Genomic DNA, 21431 nt, shown 5'->3' with positions numbered 1-21431 from the left:
TGAAGGTGCTGAGCTCTTCTTTCTCGTATCCAGTGAAAAGGCACATTGGAATAGTTCAAAGCTGTAGGGAAGGTTTAGACTGGACATTGGGGAAGCATTTCTTTTTGAGAGCTTTATCAAGCATTAGAGCAGGCTACCCAGGGAAGTGGTTGATTAAGCATCCATGGAGATATTGAAAAGATTTGTAGACATGGCACTGGGGGACATGGTTTAGTGGTAGACTTGGCAGTGCTGGATTAACAGTTGGATTTGACGATCCTAAAGGTCTTCTCTGGTCTAAACTACTCAATGATTCTATAGCTAGGAAGCATTCCTTTACCAAGAAATACTGTGTGGTTGCTTGGATGACAGGTGCTCACCAAAGCCACTCTATTGTGAAGCTCCACTTCTCAGCTGAACATGCTGAAGTTTTGATCAGCCCTGAGTTGGTCAGGCAGTTGGACTAGATGGTTGTTGTAGGAACCTTCCAATGGAACTATTCTATTTTATTCTATTGTGTTCTGTCCTATTTGATTTTAAATTTGTTAAGCTTAAAAAGGATAAACAATTGCAAGTGTTTCTATAGAATTTATTTTTAGTGAGGGGAACAGCTCTGATTTGGCTGTATCTTTGCTGTTTGCTTTTTTCAAGTAGGTCAAATTTTGTGAATGGTACAATAAGCCAATTTCTAACCTTACATACACAAGTACTTAGATCAGTATTACTTTCAAACAAGGAAACAATATTGTACTAAGCACTTGCTATCAACAATTGTTATTAAATCACACAGAGCTAAAACCAGTCAATGATATTTTAAAATGCTATTTTATATTAGACATTGCATTTTAAAAAAACAGTAGTAGAAAGAAAGAGGACAATGACTCTTAGATGGTTTTAGACAAAACCCAGCATTCTCCCATGAAATACAGAATGGAGAGATTTCACTTTTCTGCCACCCAGCAAGCATAAAATTGCTGCTTGTTTCTTGGAATTCTGTGTACCTGTGACAGAAGCAGAAGAGAGAAATTGCCGTCTAGCACACATGTGAGCTGATAATTTTTTCCATGAGGTCTACATTAAATATCTCAGTACTAGAGAAGCTCCTGAATGACTTGTGCATAGCTGGAAGTTATGCTTTTGTTGTCATGTTTTTACTGCTAAGTGTATGTACATGTATTTTTATTGTATGTTTTTAAACTGCTTTCAGTTAAACTTCAAACTACTTTTAGGGATTTTTCTTTCATTAGCAATAAACAGGGAAAATAAGAAGAAGAGTAGATTCTTTGTTCTGATCAAAGACAATACATACATATTACAAAAAGTTAAAGGTGTATCATTTTCTGAAGGGTTTTGTCTCAGAACAAAGTTGGAAGAAGTAGGGATAAAGGGAAACAGAAAGCATACTTGGTAGTGTACCCTTGACAAAAAGCTGAGAGAGGTGAATGGAAAAGAGCATGTTGCTAATTAGAAAGAATTCAATTCCTTTTGTTTCTTTTTGATTCTTGCTGCATTTTGAGAAGTCTGCACATTCTAATTGCACAAAAGGATCATATTTCTGCTTCATACTTAAATTAATGTTCATATCAAGAAAAAGAGAAGTCTGCACATTCTAATTGCACAAAAGGATCATATTTCTGCTTCAGACTTAAATTAATGTTCATATCAAGAAAATACATGTGGATAATTACATGGGCCAAAAAAGGAAACTTCCATAGACAAAGACTATGTTAAAAAATATTCAAATCTCAAAGTTAGATATTAAAACTGGTAAAATTGTCGAATGAAGAGATATCCTTGAGTTAACTTTTATTCTTTTGTGTATGCATCTGTAGTATGGTGTAGTCTTTAATGCAGGTATTCAACAGCATAGCTGATTTGGATTCATCATTTTTAGAGTTAATGAAGGCACGGTGTTGGGCCATTTTCCCATTATTAGAGAAATAAATGTATAAACAAGGCTAAGACATGTAGACAATCTATTCTGGTTTAGGCACTTAAATGCCATCCTCAACAACTGTTTCCCTTCTTTGACACAGAATTTCAGGTGGTCAATGAATTAAGCCAGACTTTGGCTTGCACTAGCAATTTATAAATTGGATGAAGTCCATGAGTTCCTTTTTCTGGGCAAATGGTAGTTTGGGGTGATAAAGTTTCCCAAATTCATCCCAATAGCTTCTGAAGTTGCTTACAGAAATCAAAGGACTTATGTGGAGGGATTGGTCATTTGTTGCTTTTCTGGTTCTTGTTTTTGCATCTATAAGTCTGGAACAACAATATTTTACCAAAACCGGTGCTTTGAAGATAAACTCAGTAATGTTAAATTATTTTTGAGGAAATTCTGCTTGAAGGCCCTTGCTTTCCATTTCAGTCTCACCTTGTTGTAGTGACCGCTGACTCTGTGAGGAGCAGGCAAAGGACCCTAAATGTCCCCTCTCCCTGGGGAGCCATCACCCACTGTCCTGGAGAACCATTTCCCTCATTGTCTCATCTGCTACTGGAGAAAAAGGACTCTTAATGACAATTTCAATGCTCTTAGATGACTTTCACCCTTTGCAGGTGCCTTTTGCCCTCTGTTGCCCCTAAAGACAGCCTCCTTGGCTGAAAGTTCTACACAGAACCTACCATAACAGCACTTTCAGGCTTTGCAGATACATGGCTATAGGAATAACATCATGGAAATAACAGGATGAAAAACACCATCTCACAGGTTCTAGAACACACTGCAATGGCAGCACAGGGCTAAGTGGGGAATCTGTGATGGGAAATCAGGCTGCAGGTTTGCAGGGAAAGACCCTTAATGAAACCAGAGGCTACAAAAGTGATCAGGGCCACAAAGGTTCAAATCTGTGCCCTGGTTAGCTGAGGGCACAATAAAAGGTATCCGTCTGTGAGAAACACACACTCCCTGTTGTTTTTTGAGCTATGCAATCTGCAGTGAGCAAAAGGACTGCATCTGCCTTTACACCTATTTTTGTGCATATTTCAAAGGCATGTATGCCTTTACATAGGTGGTGTTCACCTTTTTTCCATCCTTGTTTTTTCACTTTATTTTTTTTTTGTAACAGAGCATATGTTTAATGTACTTATATTTTCCTGATAGGCTCCCTGGCTCCTGAGAACAGATGCATCCTATTTTTATATAAAAACACAGAATAATGTTTTCTTCCAAGAGTACAAGTAAGCTAGGAAGATCTGTGTAAGGGCTGACTTCTCAGTCATTATGTTTTCTTCAGTTTGTTATTTACATCTGACAGTGTTTCAAAACAGTACCATCAGACAGAAATCTCTCTGCAGGAGGTTTGCTTTCTGGCTTTTTACAAATCCATTTGAGGTATTGTCTGCTTCAAAAGGTTTTCAGTCTAAATAGAGAAGAGAAGCATGGAACAAGGCAAAGAAGAGAAGCAGAGAAAAGATAGTGTGACCTCCTGAGTAGGCAGAAGGCTGATGTCTGATTCCAGGTGCAATAGATAATCCTACCTCTATTTAATTTTTCTGATGTATTCTTAAAGCCTGTAAATCACTTTGATGTGGTTTTGTTGGCATCAAATAATATTTGGGAAAGGGCATAATAAAAGAGACATTTAATTTTGGTGAGACTGGGTATCAGCCCATTGCTGGTGACCAAAAATTATGAATGTCTGATGGCTATTCAGTAGCTGGTGGCTTCTGTCCAGCTGCCATTTAACACCATTGGTGGCAGCTTCAGTGTGGGTGAAGAGGTAGTAGATTCAAAGAAAGCAGCAACACTTACGTCTTCATCATCGTTATTTTTAATCAAATCAAGAGCAGCATGAGATGACTGGAATTACTGTACCTTTGGTCCATTAAATTAAAGAAAGATACTGCATTTGGGTGAACTCTGGTTTACCTCCTGAAATTCCAGTTCTAATTTTCAGGACTTACTCTCAACAAAAGTAGCTACTTTTTTTTTTTTTTTTTCAGTTTGAGCACCTTCTTCAAAATTGTTTCCTTCTCACTTTTTCTCCCTTCCTGTTTCCCTCAAGTTATCACTCAGAATATGTCAAATGCTTGAAATCTTATTTACAATATCAATTCAGGTGTTAAAGTTTGGTTTTAAAAATTTATTTAGGAGTTTGGGTTATTCAGTGTGACAGGTGACTATTTCAAGAATACCTGGTTTGATATGTACCTACTCCAAATGACAAAGGGAACGTAGTGAGGAATGGATGGAGTAGGTCATGTTACCAAAGACTATGTGAGGGTTCTTTCTTAAATTGTACCTGGGTAAAGAAATTGTGAAACTGCATATTAAATTAAAGCCTAATCAAAACTGTAGATGCTGCCTAAAGAAAAAAGTGGATATGGAAATAGGATCTTATGAAAGCCTTCCCTAGGTCAGATGCTTGTGCTTTCCTCTGCTTGTTTAAAAAAAAAAAAAAAAAAAGCAAAGGAAGTAGAGGTGTTTCTCTGCAATAGGGTATGTTTTCATTTAGTCTGGTAGGTCAGCCTTAGGCTCTTATCCAGAAGCAGCCCTCCTTCAACCACCTGACTCCAGAAGGTCTTTTGTATCCCAAAGGAAAAAGCATGATGTACCATACTGCCATTATTCACACTGTTACAGGTACTCAGCTGACTGATTTTATAATAAATATGCTGAAGCAAAATTTTCCTAAAGCCAAGAGCACACACCCATGGGAGTGATGGAGTCATCCTGCGGACCCAGGGATTTCCAGATTATTTTTGCTTTGATCTTGGCTTCTTTTTAATTTTTTATTTATGATGTTTGTCTTTGATAGTAATCAGTGAAAACTTAATTTTCATAATTATATACCCAGTAACAAAAACAAGGGTTGGTAAGAGAAGTAGATTTCGTTATGTTGAGAAGTTTAACCCTCTTAAAGGATGAAAAGTTAGATGCTAAATGAAGGAACGTGCTCAGAAATTGTACTCTGTTCAAACAGACTGATTTGAGAATCCTAGTCTTTCTAGTTAGGCAAAACAGTCCAAAAGACAGATTTTCATTAAATCTTATGTGCACATAGATGTTCTCCTGATTAGGTACTACATTAAATTAGCAGACAGTTTCATAGATATCAGCTGAAGTGGGGAGGAAAAAAACCCCAAGAAGCACTCAGCTTCTGAGACTAGAGATAAAAACAAATACTGGTGGGTACCAGGGAACTGCATTTTCTAGGCAGTCCCCTTTCTTCTGAGATATAAGATATGCCTTCAATATCTGTGTGTCTGCAGCACTTCTCTGCTTGCTAGTGCAGACATGGGTGACTTTGGGTTGAGGTGGAAGTGCCTGTGTGGGGTTTACAGGCCCTGCTGAGCTCTGCACAGCTTGGGCTAGACTGTGTGGCTACCATGGGTACCAGTGACTAACAAGGACTGGTATATTGGTGCCTGCTGGGATGGGGAATGTATACATGACCTGTAGGTGATCCTTTCTGCTGACGTTTCTGATCTGTTAATCTGTTGATCAGGTGAAAGTTCTGTGTAGGTCTGTCAGGCCTTGTCTTCAGTGGCAAAGGGATGTTCTACCTTTATCTGCTTAACTTTTTGACATAAACTCTACAAAAGATTGAAAATAAAAAGAACAGTTTAGCACCAGTTGAAAGGAATGCAGTATTGGTATCTGGGCTTTTTTTCTCAACCAACTGCATGCTAAGGTAGAACCTCTAAAGCCTTGTCTTCACTAGGGAGTCATACTGAGGGCACTTGCCTAATGTGGTGCTCTGTGCACGCTCAGTCTTTTTTCTTGTTAAGACAAAAATGACAAGATGTACAAAAGTAAAATACAAAAGCAGAATGAACAAAAAGGCAAGATACGGTTTATTTCATAACTATCTTCTAACTACATAATCTTATCGAGACAAAAATTTTGTTTTGGAAAGGACAGTGAAAAACTACAGAAGTAATTGCAGCAAGGTCAAATAGTAATCTCACATTATCTCCTAACAGTTGCTGAATATGACCTACACATGTTGTGACTTGTGTAAATCATTTTTTCGCTGAACTTTCCTATTCATAAGTTGTGGCTGCAAAAAAAACCTGCACTGTTCTTTTCCTTTAGTGTCCTCTTTCTTCTTCACACACACTTTTGTGTTTGGCAAACCACTTTTTTAAACACACCAAGTTGTCTCTATGTGTTTTATAAAGTACAATATGCTTGCACATCCACAGGCAACTCTATAGAAGACTGATTTTACTACACTGCAGTGGTATTTGTGGCTTCTCAGACTGGCACTCAATGCTTTAATTAATTTTTTCTTGCTTTTTTTTTCTATTACTTAATGAAAATATGCCCTATCAAAGTTTATTTTTTTGAATGCCATCAAAGTACTTTTTACTTGCAGCATTTTCATTAGTTTATTATCATAGTATTATTCATAAATATTATCATATTTATTATTTATATTATCATATGAAAAGCTATTTTGCATTTATCTCAGTAGATGCTGGTATCCAGCTTTAGTGTTCTATTTTATGGGTTTTTCCATCCTCATGTGTGTGCCAGGTGCTGGAAAAGCAAGTACAAATACAGGTTCTTGCTCTGTTGCGCATTCTTAGCAAGAGAGGACAGTGAGGAAAGGAGTTCACAGCCAAGCAGTTGCATACATCTGCTCTGAGCAGCCACAATAATTTTGGTATTGTTACAGCTTTTTGATACATATTTCACTGGTGAAATTTTGAACTGATAAATCTTCTTCTCAAGGTGACGGGAGGGCGCTGTGTTAAGCTGAATCTATGACCCTTGCCATTTTATGAATAAAAGTGACAAGAAGCCTCTTGCCTCACTCAATAAAATGATCAATCACAACAGTGATTTACCAATTTCCTATGTCTTTATCTACATCAAGGTTCCCTCTAGGAACATATGCTGTATCAGTCAGTGAGAAATGCAGAGCAGATACTGGATAGAAATGCAGTTTCCAACAAAAATACATTCCATCTAGAAATGGATTTTAGGGCAATTTAGTGATCAGGAATGCAGTGTTATTATTAAATCTTATAGCTTTTATTCACATATTTGTTGACATGTTTTCTGGTAATGAGCAGCTTATGTAAGAGTGGTGTAATGATTGTAAATGGAGTTCAGGAAGGGGGTCAGAATCACTGCAGTCTCTTCCTGCTACACAGCACCTAATATCACCTCTATTTGCAAATTCAGTCCAATGACTCATAAGCGCAGGAAGCCATAAACAAAAAGCTATAAAAGGAGGGTCCCTGGAATGTACTGGGAAAATATCAGAAATTACCATTTCTGTCCTGTTGCAATGTCTGTCTTAAGGATTATATTAATAGTATCAGTACTAAGAATAACATAGTAACAATAATAGCAGTATATATCTCCAGGTATGGAGAGCATCTGGAAGGATTCGTCTTGTGTAGCTTTGGAAGTTTACACTGCAATGGAGGCTCCTAGTAGATTGTTCATCAGGTCAGGTTTAGATGATAGCTTCAGGATGATACAACTTCTGTTGGGACAGCAACTTGGTTAAAATAAAGTCTAGAAAACTACTTCAGATGTACAAGCCAATACAACAGGTACGTGAAGATTGGTAAAAGGAATCTCATCTCCAGAGCTAATTGCCATCTCTGGAGTTTCCTTATCAGCTCTCTATAGGGAGTCCTTGGGAGCTCTCAAAAATCCTGGTACATGTTTTATGTACAGGCACCTTTGTATTTTGGATATGGGTAAGGAGGTGAGAAAACTTCACTTAAATCTGCTGAGGGCCTTAATTCATTAATTGCACTCTCAATTTCACATGTTACATGGTCAAAATAAGACAACTACCATAATTTTCCTTTTTAAAGGCACGGTTGAAGAGATCATTCAAACTTAGTTTAAACACTCTGGATACTCTGATAGTGACAAGTAAGAAATTTTTAGGATTTATGGTAATACTGTGTTTTCTCATCCTAAATAGATACTCATTAACATAATATACATCAATACAGAAATATGTTGACAGTTAAATACACTGTTGCTACTGTTTGTCTGGTTCCACTTGGTAGCCTCAAGTTTTTGTCTTCAGGACAGTCATTGCTATAGTAATTCTAAAAAAAGCTATTGTTGGTAGTTATGGGGAAGGAGTCAATCTGTTAAGAACAGGAACCAGTGCCTAGTGCTACAAGGTATATTGAAATGTATCTGTTATCTTCAATTTTGTTATGATAATAAGACCTAAGAGTATCTTCTTGGTTTAAAGAGAGGGCAGAGCACTAGACCTGTTATTCAGCAGTCTAGAGGACTAGCTCTGTGTGAATAGTAGGAGTTTATTGTTGGTTTCCAAATTATGACATAGGTGTTTAGAAGATACATTTTACAACTTTACAAGTTTGAGATTCTGATTTTAATTCATCTCATCTTGCTCTTTTCCTAAATTATTTCAGTGATATCAGTAATAAAACTTGATTTTAGTCACTGTTGGACAGATCTGTGCCTGTTTTGCTGAATAGTGTATGAACATACACAAGCATGTGTGTTTCCCTACACTTACTACAATATTTGAATGAGTGCTGATATGTGCAAATCATTGTCCTCTGTATAAAGATACTTAGAAGCCTGGATGAGTGGAATGTTTTTCTATAAAACCAGCCTATTTAAATCCAATTACAGCATCTTGTTGTTTCTATAGTTATGAAAATATATTGCACCTGTACTCTAAACAATGCCTTGCACAAAGTGATTGATCACTTGAGATTGGATCACTCATAGCACCTAAACACTATTAAGTGATGGTCCTTTATCATGCAGTATAATGTGTTTTATTGATGTGTGTGGTGTGGTAGGTATACATATTTCTTCATTGTAATGTGCGGGCCTAGTATTAGCCAGTAAGAACAATGCATTATGCAAAAAGTAAGAAGAATCTTTTAAAAATGCCTACTGTATTATCCAAAGGAATTAGCATTTGCTAGATTGCCAGTCAGCCAAGTTTTTACAAGAGTTATTGTCATTTTGATTTTCGGATGAGTCACTTGCTACATTGCCCCCAAAGGCACCTCATTATGATTCAGTGCACAGCATATAAAATTGCTCAGGCTTTCGGGGCTCCATGGAAAGCGAGTGGGGGTTGCGGTGGCTCAGCAGCGTTGTGAAGCAGCAGCATTATGCTTAATTGACACCTTTGATGTAGCCCTAAGACAGCACCTGCACCTCCCACTGCTGCTCTGAAGACGTCAGCCTTACGCAGAAAAGGCTTCTGCTTATGAATCCTGCATCGCATTCAGCTCACTCTGTGAGCAGCCCCAGCTATCCTTAACTAATCCCATTGCTTCTCAGTTTGGCTACAGCTTGGCTTAGTACAGAGCAGGAATTTTGCTGCTTGCTCTTATCAGGTTAAACAGTCAGATTTTGTCCATGTTAGAACTCATAGAAGGTAAGTCAAATACCTTGTTGATATCCTTAGTATGTAGATATTCTCCTAAGATTCAGAATCTAGGAATCTGATTGTTCTTTTTATCCTAGCACTTACAAATGTAGACTCTGATAGAACAGTTGCTTGTTAAAGAGTATTTACATGTATATGTGATACACGCTTTGTAGTGTTTCTGTCAGTGTGAATATTATTGATAGCCTCTCGTGTGATTACTTTGTAGTAGAATTCTGTCCTCTGCTGGCATTGTTTTGTTAATTTATTGGATAATGTCATGTGCATGAGAAGATGCTTCTATAAAGATAGGCACTGGCATATGTGAAGAAACTTGCTTATTTGAGAGAGTGATGCTTTCTCTAAGTCAGACCGGAGGAGTTATATCCAAGTCATTTGCCTCCAGAAAGCCCTTCTGGGTTAAGTCTGAGGTGGTGTTTGGGTCAGATAGTATTGCAAAAATCTCTTCAAATGGTTGAGTCCTCACTCAAAAAGTGAAAAGCAGGCAGCTGATTTGTTCTTGCAAGCAATACGGTGTTTTATTTTTAGTGGGCAACACTTCAAGCCATAGTTAAATGGAATGAAAAGGTTTATATACTTTGTCTTTTAAGGTTAAAGAGGCATCTTGTTTCCCTTACTTTCAGTAATGGAAGTATTTTACTTTCAGTAAAGTACAGGAACAATACAGTTTAAGAAAACATGATCATATTCTCTGCCATTGACTGAAGTCTTTTCAGGTTTTTTCATTATTTGCTTTCACCCTGTATAAAAAAATTCCTTCATGAGCCAAAAATCTAAGGAAATAATTATTTTGTGAATTACCTTATTTAATGTTTCAAGCATTAAGCAAAAGCAAATTAATCTGTTCCATAGAGACTGAAGAAAAATGTTGATTTAAATATTTTTTTCCTTTAATAATGCCTTGTATTCATTTATTTCAATTTCTTGTCCTTTTAGTGAATGGAACCCCTGGTAGCCAACTTTCTACTCCCCGCTCTGGGAAGTCTCCAAGCCCATCTCCCACCAGCCCAGGAAGCCTACGGAAACAGAGGGTAAGGAAATAAGGAAACTGATTTCTGAGCATGGCTGGGGAGAATCCAGCATAGCCATTATCCAATAGCCTTCTCCCTTCTGATCCCTTGTATGTGTGTAGAGCTATAGGGTGGAAGAGCCTGGCTACAATCCTTGTGTTTGTAAAACACCCTGAAGTGGAATACAACTGTTCTGTGTCTGTCAAAATGCTGAGTATGCTGAGAACTGGTTTATACTTAGGGGGAAGAAACAGGGTTTTTTTCTCCTTTTTCACAAAACTTTTTGTTTGTTTGCTTTACTTTCTTTTTCTAAATATTTCACAAGTGAAAGAAAATGTCAAAGAAATCTCTTTTGTTCCTGACTTGCTGTGAGCATTGTCACTTGCACAATCTACAGACTGCTTTGATTTTGAAGCAAGGTGAAAGAATGCACTGTGGAATTTAGCTGTGATATCACAGCCTTGTGCAGTGAAGATACTATCAGCACCAAGGCACATGTCCATCACTTTCCTGGATGAGAGTTGATAGTAGCTGTAGGTTCCCCCTAGTTATCCTGGACTGAGGAATCTACTGTATTCCTAAGCATCCAGAACTAAGCTAATGCCCATGTTACTGCTGTAACCTTCTGATAAAATATTACTCATTCAACCCAAAAGCTCCACACGCCGATAGAATTAATTTTATCTGTTTAAAAGAAATAAGACTGATGTCTATGTATTTTCTAAACTGTGGTCAGTTCTCAATGAAAGCATCCCTGAGGCAGTAATCTGTATCTCAGACTTGTTTATAAATAGAGTTTGAACACATGCTTTTTCTGCCTTTTCAGTTTTTAAACAAAGATACAAGTTATGTCTCTCAGAATAATGGGATTATGTACAAAATTGGCAGTGCTTGACTTCAGGAGCTGGTGTAGACCTGATTCCCCAGATACCCAGATCAGGAATAGCTGTAGCATGACACAACTCCCTTCTAGCCTGCAGACCCTTCTTCATATCTGATGTATGCCAGGGAGATGAGGAATGGTGCATGTCCAAGTCTTCCCTCCATCTGGGATACAGCTATGGGTTTCTGCCATGACTTGTTTACAGACACGGGGGCTGACTGTGATCTTGCAGTGTAGGGACAGCCAGTGAGCAGCAGCTCAGAGCCTCAGGGTATTGTCATGGTTTTCATCATCTGGTACACAGAGAGGAAAGATGTAACTTCCAGTGGGTAAGCTGGTGCTAAAATCTTCTTGAATGCAATGTCTTCCCCACCTGTTTGTTCTCGCTCTCAAGGCTTATTAATGAATCATTAATAAGTCACTGGAGAGGGAACAAAGAGTCTTCCAAATGAATTATACATTGGTGATGTGAGGGCGTCTGTTTAGATGGATGATACCAGTTTACATTGGATTTGCATTTGCTGTAAGGCTGTCTCTTTTCATTGGTAACTTTCCTAAACTTTCTTCTCACCACTGAAGCTTTGCTCTCCACAGTGAAGAAATGTTTTTCTGCTAACGTTTGTGGATGGGTGAGTGGGAGCCATGTGATCAGCACCATTAGACACAAGAGGTTTCTAGGCACAAGATTTCTGACTTTGAAATGTGAAGAGGAGAGCAGATGGGCTTCTTTTTATGTGTAAGTGTAATAGGATCACCGAGTGGCAGTATTATGGATGCAAAGTGCTGTGTAGCAGTAACAAAATCAGACTGCTAACTGTAGAGAAAATAAATATTGAAGTGTACTACAGGAGAGATAAGACTAAGATTGTTAGTGAGATGAATTCTCTTCTCCAATATTCGTATTCAGTCCTCATGACCTCGGTAGTGGACCTTTCATGCTTGTCTGGCTTTATTTTAGACAGATTTATTTTTTTTACCTGATGAAACATGGAATATATTCATGTAAAGATAGATTGCAATCATGTAAAATGCATTGCAATAACATTATTTAGATTACAAAATCAACTCAAAGTTCAGGGATGGAAACTTAACACTCAGTCTGAGAATTTATTTCATCTCCTTTCATGTTTAGCTTGTGAAGTGAATGAGTAAGAAGTTCAGTGTAAAAACATATGATTGTGTCATTAAAAGTTATAATGTGCATTCCAATGAATAAATAAGGCATTAAGCAGTGCTTGAAAATCATAATTTCCTTGTTAGCAATATAAATGGTGTTCTGTTTAGTCTTAGTACAGATTTTTGTGTCTTTTTATTTAAATTTCACCTAGAGAGGTTATTTTATGTACCATGTTGTCATGAACCAATTTTAAACCCAAAGCATTTTGTTCTGTCTTCAGTGGCTTCAGCTACAGTGCTGACAAGCCAGTAGCAGGGTGAGGTTTATTCCCTAGGAGATTGCTGAAGTGCTGGTATCTTGTGATAGACATACAAGGGAGAAGAGATGGATTAAAGTTCCCATCTTGTCCCCTGTGTTGAGAGGTGACATCTTCCTGCCCTGGAGGAAGAGTGTTGGCTGCTGTAGCTGTGATCTGGAGTTGAAGGTGGTGGCTGGTTTTCTGACTGCTCTGTCTTTCTCTCTTTACCTGCAGTTTGAGGGAGCTACTGCTTTAGAACTGAAATAAGATGCTGGGTCCTGGGGACACCAGCTCAGCTCTGAAATTTGTGGTGTTTTGTGCCTCTCCCTGTGCAGTTAGAGTTACAGGAGTTCTGTTCTCTCATGCCATCAGGTACATGGGGTGCCAGGGGTAGGTACTGGCTCTGGAAGGTGATAGGAACATTTCCTCTAGCCTAGCCTGCTTCACCTTGCCTAAACTAATCAATCAGCTCTTCAGCATCCCCATCCAAGGCTGTGAGGGCGTTGTAGGCTTGGGACATCACGATGCCCAGGGGTTCTAGGCAGGCTGCCAGTGTTTTTCCTGGAAGAGCAGCTGAAAGGAGGTCAGGCTTTTGAATCCAGAGGCACCAAAGCAAGATACTTCCACAAAGGTGGGGATTTCTTCCTGGGAATAGTAAAGACCTGTGGAGTGCATTAGGCTGCTTAATATAGGTATTAATCATTTTACTTACTGACATTTCATCACTCATGTTTTTAAAAAATGAATTCTGGCCTTTGAAGGAAGGCTTTTGATTGATGTGAATAAGGCCAAAAATGTGGCCTTACATGCTGTTACATGCTTACTGTCTTGTGGTACATACTCAGGAAAACAGTACTCTTGTAATCCTATAGGTAAAATTTTGTACCCTTAAAAGCCAGAATACAAAAAAGATAAAATGTATCCTTTTCATTTGCATATGTATGTTGGCTGAGTTGTTTCCAGAAATTCAGAAGTCAGTGAAAGTTATATTTTTATAATCTTCTGCGAAACTCAGTCTATATTTGAAGAAAGTAAGATTTGAAAGATTAATTTCATGGGTGTAATTCACGAAGTTGAAAGTGAGCTAGGAACAATTTATCAGCTATCTTAGCTAACTGTCAACCAATTTTCAGCTTCTGAATATTTTAACTAGCGGGCTGTGTGCTATAGTTACTCTTTCTTGCAGTTTAATTATTGCTTTATTCTTAAATAGGAAATTAAGATTCTAGTTTTTAAATTGCTATGAACATAATTAATTTTTGGAGTTTTTTTCCCAGAGGATTAATACATTTGAAATTCAGGTTTGAAATAGCAGATTGAAGTAGAGTTACTGTGTTATCCACAAATATAGTTACTACTTCAACAGAGTGCAGTTAACTATGCAGACTCAGAAAAGGTACATGGCATTTAGAAAATAACTTAAGTATTTTTTCTGTGTTCTTAGATGTTACAACCTACAGAATAAAAAAGAGTTAGTTTTAAGGTACCTCTTCACTGGTTAGAGAGGCTCAATTCTATCTATATAAGGATTTTTGAGTTGTATGTAGCCAAGAAGTCTGATTCATTCAGCAATTTTTGTCTTCTTATAATCTATGCAAAATAAGAAATAGATTCTTCTCATAATTTCAAGACACACAGCTCTCTGGCTAATTATAGGTAAGAAAAATTCTTTCAGAAAGGGAAACTTTTTAAGACTTTCAAGTATTTAAAAACAGGTAAAATAGCAGAGAAAATGACACTGAAATCTGGTGAATGATTTTGCTTTAAAGCAATCATAGAGTTATGAAAAGAAGTGCAAAAATATTCTCTAAATATTAAAATTCAGAAATACCTTATTTGTTAGTTCCAAATGCATAATTTAAATTTTTTTTTAATATTCAGAAGCAAGAGCAGTCACCTGGGAGATACTATTCAAAATTTTGGGGTGTTACCCTCTCTAGCAAATCCAAAGATTCTTTTTTCCTGTAGTATGTATTAGAAATTCCCAAACTGTATATTCCCAAAAGACATTTTAATAATTAACTAGCTAGTTAGTATTCAGAATAAGATGTCTATTTAAAATTGTTCTCTTGTTCAGATTGTTTGCAACATAATAGAAATGCATCTAAGGTCTGTTTTCACTCTGCCAGTCTAATGTCTCCTACTGTGTGTGTATAGATGCCCATTGGCAGAATACACACAGAATAAGCATTCTAGGTTATCAACCCCCCTTTAAGGTACTTAAATCCATTTTATATCATGCCTACAAGTAAAATATGAATTTGCATTGTTTATTGAGATCACAGTTTGAAATTTGTGAAGCATTCAATTTAGCTGGTCCTTTTTGGTAGTACAGCTTTCAGATTTGTTCATTTGTTCTCTCGGTTATCTTACTATAATTAAAAAAAAGCAAACCTAATCCATTCAAGGTCAACCCAAAAGCTGGCTCCATCAGCTTTCCCATTCTCATGTTTTTCTTGTACTTTGTCTTACAGGGATTTTTTGTTGCAATTTGTTCATATGTTCTATATGGAAAGAATCCCCCAAAACACCTTTAAGATATCAGAGAATGGCTACGAGATATGCTGGGCACCTGCCCAATCAGAACCCCCTCTGAACCATCAGTTATGCTTAAATCACCTTAAAAAGACAGTGCCCTGTCCTCTACCACTTCTCTTTTTAGAGCTTTCATTCCGTGCGATTGTGTGTCTTGACGAGGGTTGTTGTGCTGTGTAGGTGGGAGAGGGCCATGTATCATCCCATAGCACCTCTGGCACTTGAGGATTGTCTGATCTGTCAGAGGATCAGAGTGTTTTGAAAGAATGAAGTGTACAGATCCACTCAGACTCTCCCTCTGCTGTCATGAGCTGGTTGCTTGGCTACCGACAGAAGGAGACGGTGATGGGGGGACAAAGTGTAAAACATGCTGTCTTTTTATACACACACACACACACAGGCACAGAGGAGCTGTGGGAAAGGAACACCACTGTCAGTATGACATAGGCAACAGCAGAATTCAGTGTCAGCAGCTCAGGGGTCAAATGTTGCTGGATCCATGCTATATCACCAGTGGGTGGCAAGTTTTTATTACCTTATGTATGGTAAGCACTTACTCTGCCCCTGCAAAATGGCCAAAAGGGCAATACATTCCCTTTGAGATTAAATGAATGTTTCCAGGTTTCCAAACCATTAAGAGATTCTCCAGAACAGACAAATACTGTTTGAATTGTGTTTAATAGGAAAGACTCAAAGAAAAAAATAATTGCCTCTGAGAATATGCTGTACATTGAAACTTCAGCTTTATTTACTAACCATCTATCTTTTTGATTAAAAAATAATAATATGACATTAAGACAACAATATGAGCATATAGAACATGTGTATTTTGTGTTAAACAATGTCTTCTGGTCTACAGTAACAAAAAGAATATAAGACAGTTGCAGTGCAACAAATCAAACAGAATAAACAAATCTATACTGCACTTCATCTTACAGGACCTGTATCGCCCACTCTCTTCGGATGATATGGATTCAGTAGGAGACTCAGTGTAAAAGAGAAAATGGAACAATGTTTATGGTTTGTGATTTGATGAAGGTTTAACATTTTTAAAGAAAATAGCTGCTAATTTACAGTAATAGTGAATCGCACAAAAGAGTTTTGCATATTTAATATTAACAACATGGGGCCAAATTAATTCTAGTGTGTGGGGGTATTTTTTGGCTTTATCACTGCATTTTAATGCAAGAATTTGTAATGAATGAGCCATTGAATATGTCCATCAAATCTAGAACAGCATTGTGCATACTTAAAGGCACAAAGATTGGATAAGGTGAATATAACGCACAAATACATAGTGGGCACATTTATGAATAGCACTATTTTTATCATCAAAGGTACTGATTATATGTTCTGCTTTTACCATATCTATCTTTATTCATTTTGATATGAACAGTTAATGGGTACTTTGCTTTTACCGACGAATAGGTAAAATGTAGAGAAGAAAAAACCTGCCATATTAAACTGCTTGCACCACGCTGTCTGATCCCAACACGCACATTTGAAACACCCTAAGTTTAATCTTTTTATCCAAATGAAAGTGAAGAAATCCTGTGTGGTCACAGGACAAAAGTAATTCTTTCAATGCAGTGTTCGAATTCTCTTCACTGCCTTGCCATCTGATGACTGTAAACAGAAGGGTGCTCACAGGCATTATGAATGTTTTACCTGGCAAGAGCTGTTAATGCTGATCATCCATGTGTTGCAAGCAAATGGGGACAGATTTCTGACCGAGCAAATACGCTGTCTAGCAGTGTCATGTGACATACATTTGATGACATCTTTTGGAAAAATGTATTTTACCTGAGAAAGTAGTTGATTATATTCACTTATGTTAGGAGTGGGAACATCATTTTCTATTCCCTATAAGACAACATTTTGTGCATTTTAAAAAGAAGGCCAACAGAAATGGTGATACTGTAAATCATCCTCCTATTGACCTAATTTTTCTGTTTTCACAGTATCTAGAGGTGCTCTTTTTATACAGCATGAATATGCAAAACTCCTTTAGTGTTAAAGTAGGTCATGCATTAGAACCAGTTGCTTAACAAATATCTACTAATTTTCGTTTGTTTTCTGCTGCTTTATTGTGAGAATTAATTTACATAATAGCAATATTTCCCATTGTACGTTGTATTAAAGCCCATAGTGTAGTGATCACACACTTTTGCAGACTTATACCTTTCCTTTAATTTTCTCAAATACTAATAATTTAAGAATTAGAAATCAGCGTGTTTCTGATTCTCAGCAAAAATCTATAGAGCTTATATTTTTGAGCTATTTAGTGATAATTTAATATATTTTGAAATCAGGAAAATTTAATTAATTGAAGAAAAGGTTTAGCTGCCACATGCTAACTTCTAAATATAGTGAAATAATTCCTTTATACTGATTTGTCCATATAAAATTCAGCAAATGGAAATTGTTGGCATGTGATGTTACGGCTTTACTGTATCAACATAATTTTCTTTACAAAGGATATTTACAAAAAGAAATAAAAGGGCAGCAGAATACAAAACTTACCTTTTCTGTTTCCAATATGTGGTTCCAGTATCACCTGGAGGGAAAGTCATTGGTCTGGCAGGTTTGCTGAAGCAGTCAGGTCATTCCCTTTTGAAATGCATGTTTTGCTATTCCTGCCTCAGAGTTCAATCTAAAACTGTTCCCAGCCATAAGAACAGTCCATCTCTCACCCCATACCATAATGCAGAGGCTGCCCTGTTCTACTGAAAAAGTTCACAGCTGTGAAGTTACTTGCATTTTTGGTTGTTATGAGGGAATGTCTTTGCAAAATCTATTACTTGATCCTGAGAAATGCGTATTATTTAAAGGTGCATTGGAATCAATTTCCAAAAATTCAGGCAACTAGACCAGATTGAGCAAAATACTTACTGACATTTTAAAAATTGTTTTTTCCTCTAAAGAAAATAAATTCCAGGAATTTTATTTTCTTTCCCTTCTCCCACATAGGCTACTGCTGCTTTAGGCAGTTTATTAAGACTGTTCTGCACAGGGAGTACAGATTGCCAGCAAACCTGAATCCCACAGCTTTGCTTAGCTGTGGAAAAGAAAAATGGACCTTATATCAGTAATTGTTATCATAGTGAGTTCTCCATCAAGACTGTTTTAAAAAAGATTATGCTAGTTCATAACATTTAATCATTTCAACATATGACTTGTATTAAGGGGCTATTCAGGGGCAAGACATATCATTAATATTTCATTTTAGGAATGAAAGTCCCTTAGAGATTGAAAAGGTACACTGTTTATAGACTTTGAGATCCTTTTTTGTGTGGAATGTAATTCCCATTATACATGAGCAGAAATGAAATGTTTCTTTTGAACAAGACCAGAAGGTTTCAGTTTATGGGTGGAACTGAAATTGTGTTCCTTGATGCTGTAATTCTGCTTGCAACAGCACAGGTTTTAGTTTGTTCCTAGATTTCATCAACTACATTAAATAATAGAATAGCTTAAGCAACTTTATAGTGTTTGAACCTCTGAAAGTTCTTTGTATGCTGCATTATTTGTGCCTACTCCAAGGTGATTATGATGTAGCTAAAGAGTCTTGTATAGATTGTGATAGCTTTGCTTCCCTTTGAGCTTTATGAATACTTGTGATTATTTCCCTAATGCTTTCTGCAACTTTGTTTCATTTTGTTTTTTAAATCTCTTTTCTTCTTTTGTGCAACAAGCAGTTCACATGTGAAGCACAGAATGCGTATGTTTATATTTACACGCACATGCACACGTACATAGATTAATGGCTTTGGAACCCATGCGCTGTTATGTCACATTTGTGACTTTAAACAAATAAATGGGGAAAATGTTTTAACAGGAGGATGCTCGTCTGGTGGGATTCACTACAGCTCTGTTAAAGTTGGTGGAGCTGCACCAACCATTACTTGCTGAGCAGCTACCCCAAGGAATTCTGTACTGTTTTAAGAGATTGCATCTATGAACAAGGGCTAATTTCAAACTGAAAACCAGAAGTTAGTGGCAAGCCCACCATTGATTCCAAGGTGGGAAGGATTGAACCTTACGCACAAATACATACACACAGACAAAACATTAATCCTAAACTGAAAATTGAAATTTGAATATTGGGAATGGTATTCTTTTAACATGTTCAGTCTTATGCTTCCTCTTCAATGATGCTGTTCTGAAGTACATTAAGTCATGCAAAATTAGAAGTTCTTTTGTTGAAATCATAAAATCTTTAGCATTCATTATGCAATGTGAAAATTGCTTCCCAATTTGTAAAATAATTCAGAGACAGCACATTATATGTAGTAATATAATTTTCTCTTCGATTCATTTTCACAGGGCATATTTGGCTGAAAGATAAAAATTCTGGGGTATTAATATTGTGGCTATAAATGTATATTACAAGAAAGGATATATAAAGTTCCTACAAAGCCCCCTAGAAGAACAACTGGATTGAGATTGTGTGGAATAAAAATTGAGATAAATAATTGTGTTTTCTTCTGCAGCTTCATAATTCACACTGCTGTGTGAACTTTATATAGTGCATATATTACAAAAACTGCACTCTGAATGTAAAATGAATTAATAATATAAAGAACCTCTGATCAATCCAAGTTTACTGTTTCTGTCAAAAATGTAGAGAAATTAACAGACAGAAAATCTTTATGGTGCTAAATTACCTCATCACTTGATGAATGCATAGATTAATGTTGTCTGTGCTTTTTTTTATATCCAGTTAATGGTGTGCAACCAAATCCAAGATCGGTTTTTATTGAATCTCCACTTTCAGCTCTATCTGCTAGTGACAAGAGCTTGTAACTGTGAGTGATGAAAAGTAACTTTACAAAGCACAGACAGCAATACCTTTACGTGCAGAGCAAAGCAAGCAAGTGGTTGTCCCCCTCTTTGGAAATGAGTGTGCTTCCCTCAGGAAAGCCCTTCCATCCAGAAACCAGGGTCTGCTGAGCAGAGCTGGGGCTGCTCTGAGCTGTGCTTGCTGCCGTGACAATTTTGGCCGGCTCAGCTGGCCTGTCTCCAGCTGGCAGCTGCCCCCAGGCAGGCAGTGGGTCTGTAGGTGACACCTGAGCTGTGTCGCGCAGGGCTGAGCGCGGTTCCTGCGCGGTTCTGTGTCCCTGATCGCGCATGGTGGTTGTCCTCCCGTCCGCTCCAATTAACCCTCAGCAGTGAAGTGTGAAGAAAGCTGTACTATATTCAGCGTGTCCTTGTTGTCTGGTGTTACATGGGTAATTAGGTTGTGGTTTGCCCTGCAATACAGTGTTTTGGAATTTGGGCTCTAGTGAAAGAGGAGCTAACAATGTTTGTGTTAAGGCCTCTTCGTTTTCTTAGTTGCACTATGATATTGTAAATATTGGCACATTTACAACATAAGTTTAAGATTTTACAAAGTTATGCATACAATTATTTTTTTTAATGAAAAGTGCTTGGATATTTGCTTTTAAAAAGATACCATTTTTGTATTCATGTAATGCAGGAAACCAAAAAGAAAGCTGTTGATTTATCAACAAAACATGTAAAACTTGCAAAATAAATACCGATGAATGTTTTATTTCTTATAATCAGCTGATGAAAATCACCTTCATTTTTGTGCCATTGTTTCATCATACTGTATTGTACTTGTGTTTCATATTTGACCATGTCATCCTGGTTGCAATTTGTTATTTTGCTAGATTTAACATTAATGTAGATTCTTGTAAGTGATGTAATAAATATATATTAAAAATACATACTGTTCAGAGAATTTATTTTGGAAACATGATTAACAGGCTTTAATTCTTGCAGTTGGTGTTGCTTGCTCATTTTGGATCAACATTGTCCATCTAACCTTAGTGTAAGCATGTGGGATTCGTGCATCCTAATGGGTTACTTTAAACAGTAGATGCATTCAGTGTCTTTTCTTTAGTTATAAACTCAGGGCTTTAGTGTGTAGATAGAAAAAATGCTTCAAGGAGGAATTTGGTTTGTAGTGGGTGTTGTGAAGACAGTAAATATAACTGCCTGGAATTGCTTATGGGTAAATTTGTGTGCACATGATGGGCTAGATTTGAAGCCTGAAGTGGGGAATTAGTAGACTATCCAAAGCAAGGTACCAGCTCCCTACCAACAGCCTGAGCCCCAGCAGCACTTCCCCTAAGACAAGTATTAGGAAAATATGCTTGTGAAAAGCTAATAGTACTGAACATACCTGGTGTGTTTTAAAATAAGTACCTAATTTTGTGATACATTTTTCCACTCCTTAAAA

At 37.1% G+C, this 21431-nt stretch overlaps 1 protein-coding gene across 4 annotated transcripts in view; it reads left to right on the top strand.

Annotated features, from left to right (window-relative positions):
* The window catches only part of DCLK1 (doublecortin like kinase 1), a 236203-nt gene that overhangs the window by 157648 nt on the left and 57124 nt on the right, over nt 1–21431 (top strand). For 2 of the 4 annotated variants that reach the window (XM_071448337.1, XM_071448338.1), the window contains exon 6: nt 10278–10372. In XM_071448337.1, the coding sequence (XP_071304438.1) occupies nt 10278–10372 (95 nt within the window). Of the gene's footprint in view, nt 1–9144; nt 9330–10277; nt 10373–16122; nt 20915–21431 lie in introns of those variants that run through there. The other 2 variants (XM_071448340.1, XM_071448339.1) reach the window with 2 other exon arrangements.

Source organism: Agelaius tricolor, unplaced genomic scaffold (assembly GCF_023055355.1).
Source record: "Agelaius tricolor isolate 1412-34295 unplaced genomic scaffold, bAgeTri1.0.p SCAF_26, whole genome shotgun sequence".
Taxonomy (NCBI): Eukaryota; Metazoa; Chordata; class Aves; order Passeriformes; family Icteridae; genus Agelaius; species Agelaius tricolor.
The sequence above is the reverse complement of the archived record's forward strand: the minus strand, read 5'-3'. Positions and strand labels throughout refer to the sequence as shown.